The 3,184-nt window shown below is 43.5% G+C and overlaps 1 protein-coding gene across 1 annotated transcript in view; it reads right to left on the reverse strand.

The window, feature by feature from the left end:
- LOC104723008 (leucine-rich repeat receptor-like serine/threonine-protein kinase BAM3) overlaps positions 1 to 3,100 on the reverse strand; it is a 4,122-nt gene extending 1,022 nt beyond the window's left edge. Inside the window, exons 1-2 of the mRNA XM_010441300.2 lie at positions 421 to 3,100; positions 15 to 298 (exon numbers count right to left, since the gene is read on the reverse strand). Coding sequence (XP_010439602.1) covers positions 15 to 298; positions 421 to 3,085 — 2,949 coding nt within the window. The 5' untranslated portion in view covers positions 3,086 to 3,100. The remainder of the gene's footprint in view (positions 1 to 14; positions 299 to 420) is intronic.

Consider the following 3,184-nt stretch of genomic DNA (forward strand, 5'->3'; position numbering starts at 1 on the left):
ATCATCTGGACAACCTCTCTCATGGTCGGTCTCTCAACACTATGTTCTTGAACACATAGCATTGCGACAAAGAACAGTTCCATGGCTTCTCCTAATGGCACGTTGCTCAATCTCTGGTCAATGATCTTCACCACACCTTGTCTATTACAGTTCGTCTGAATCTTTGACCATTGCACAATGTCTATCCCTTCTTCCCCAAAGTTATCTACTGGTTTTCGACCCGTAATCAGCTCCAATAACACTACTCCAAAGCTGTACACATCGCTCTTCTCATCTATCCTCAGTGTATATGCATATTCTGCATTCAACAAAAACGGATAGGTTTAGGTCAATCATGAGTTTTAGCTAGAAGTTAACATTTGACCTTAATTAAGTGTTACGTGTTATACAAGGAAATAGTTTTGGGAATCAGTCATGTACCTGGAGCAATGTAGCCGTACGAGCCTGCGATCGAGGACATACACTCTGAAGCTCCATTGTCTTGTCTCATAAACTTAGCGAGCCCAAAATCAGCGACATGAGCTTCAAACTCAAGACCCAACAAGATGTTGTTTGACTTCACATCGCGGTGAATTATAAGCGGCGAGCAATCATGGTGAAGATAACATAACCCCTTTGCTGCCTCCAACGCTATTTGTAACCGTGTTTCCCATTTTAAAAACACTCCAGCTTTCCCGTGCAAGACTTCTCCGAGGCTACCATTAGGCATATACTCGTAAACAAGGAGATTCACGTCTTTGTTGGAACAAAAAGCGAGCAATCTCACTATGTTTCTGTGTCGGATTCTACCTAATGTCTGAATCTCTGCTGCTAAACCGTTGTCGTGAGATGATCCTTTGGTTATGGTTAAGAGCTTCTTGACTGCAACCTCTTCTCCGTTTGGCATTACGCCTTTGTAGACAATCCCCGCACCGCCTTTACCAATCACATGGTTCTCTTTAACACATTCTAAAATGTGTTCGCTTCTGAATCCGAGCTTTTGGAACCCTATGAGCTTCCATAGATTCGGATTGTTCTGTCTCATTCTCCGGTTCTTGACCACAGCTAAAACGACGAACACCAAGAAAAACCCTAGTAGGCCTAACCCGAAAAACAACTTGAATTTTGCGGAGATTTCACCGTGGGATTTTGCGTTCTTCTGGTTGAGTAGCTGGGATTGAGATTGGTTTTGGGTACCGTTGCAAGGGTTTGACGAAAACCCACAGAGAAAAGGGTTTCCGAGGAATGACGTGTTGTTGAAGTAAGAGAATTGCCCTGAAGTTGGTACTGAACCGGAGAAGTTGTTGTGTGAGAAATCTGCTGATGTTAAGCTCTTCATGTATCCGATTTCGACGGGAAGGCTTTGGTTTAAGGAGTTCCAAGAAACATTCAGATAGTTTAGAATCCGAATCTGCGAAATCTGAACCGGAATCTGGCCAGAGATCTGGTTATGGCTCAAATCTAAGTATGTGAGTGACATACAATCACCAAGCTCAGGAGGAAACTTGCCTGAGAAGTTGTTTCTGCTCATGTCAATCTTGAGAAGACTCTTCAAACTTCCGATTTCGCCAGGGACCTGTCCTGTGAATCTGTTAGAGCCGAGAAGAAGAATCTGAAGGCTCCTGAGGTTTCTGATCGAACCAGGAATCGGTCCAGACAACCGGTTATTGGATAGATTGATCTGTGTCAGGCTCGAAAACCGTTCATTTCCCGCCTCGTCTTCAGGGATTTCTCCAGTCAAGAAGTTGTTTTGAAGCTCAAGAAGTGAAAGATTCGGCAAATAAATCAACCCCTTTGGCAATCTACTGGTGAGAAAGTTTTGTCCGAGACGAAATCTCCATAACGGCTCGCATTGGCCAAGATCTTCAGGGAGAGGACCGAACAAGAAGTTGTTGAAGAGAATGAGAATCTTTAGTCTTCTTCCGAAACAGAGTGATTCAGGGATCAAACCTGTGAGCTTATTGGTAGACAAGTCGATCTCGATCAACTGCCCGTTTGATCCGAGTTTAGGAGGAATCTTTCCGGTGAAGTTGTTGTGCCAAAGCTTGAGTATTTGCAGATCAGGAAGCTGAGATACGAACTCAGGGATCTCGCCATGTAATCTGTTGAAGAATAGGTTAAACAACTGAAGCTTTTGAAGACCAGATAGCTCCAGAGGAATCTCTCCTTCTAGAAAGTTGTTGGAGAGATCAAGAGTCTTGAGGCTTATCATGTTCCCTAGCTCTCGAGGAATGAAGCCTGTAAGCTCATTGGTCTGAAGAAACAGAACCTCCAAGTTCTTGAGATTCCCAAGTTCTGCAGGAATTGATCCTTTCAAGCTGCAGTTAGCTAAATCCAAATGAACAAGATTGATCAACTTCCCGAAATCTGCAGGTATCCCGCCGCGGTAATCGTTGTAGTAACCTAAGTAAAGCTGTTGAAGAGTGGTGATGTTCGCTAGCTCGCTAGGGATTCTCCCACGGAGATCATTACCAGATAAAGATAGAAACTTGAGACACAAGAAACCTCCGTAGCTTCTAGGGATCTCACCGTCGAAGTAGTTTCCTCCGAGATCTAAGTGTTCGAGACGAGTGAGTTTGGTCAGACTCAGAGGAAGTGAGCCGTTGAAGCTGTTGTCGTAAGTGTCAAGAACCACAAGCTGAGTCATTTGAGTGAACCCACGTGGCTCAAGCTCTCCTTCAAAAACATTGCTAGAGATGTTTAACACCTCGAGGCTCGAGAGATCATAGATCTCTTTAGGAAGCTCACCGGCGAAACTGTTTGAAGACACGTCGAGGAAAACGAGAGACGGCGAAAGACGGGATATTACCGGGGAGAGAGTGCCGGAGATGTTGAGATTAGAGATGTCTAGACGAGTAATGGACTGATTCAAGTTGTCACAAGAAACACCGGTCCAAGAACAGAGAGAATTGAAATTTGGAATGTTCCAAGAATCAAGAGAAGGATCATAGGAATCAAAGCTTTGCTTTAGAGAGACAAGGACTTTGGCTTGTTTAATTAGTGAGAGATTAAGAGGTGAAGTCGAAGAAGAAGAACAAAGGAGAGACGAGAAAAACAGAGAGATTGAAGACAAGATTAGGAAGAAAGTGAAGATCTTGTCTGCCATTGTAACATCAGAAAAAAAAAAAAAAAAAACACAAATACAAAATTTGTCCTGACACGAATCTTGAAGTTCAGAGAAGTGAAAGAGAAGAAGAAGAGTCTT

This window comes from Camelina sativa, chromosome 11 (assembly GCF_000633955.1).
Source record: "Camelina sativa cultivar DH55 chromosome 11, Cs, whole genome shotgun sequence".
Lineage (NCBI taxonomy): Eukaryota > Viridiplantae > Streptophyta > Magnoliopsida > Brassicales > Brassicaceae > Camelina > Camelina sativa.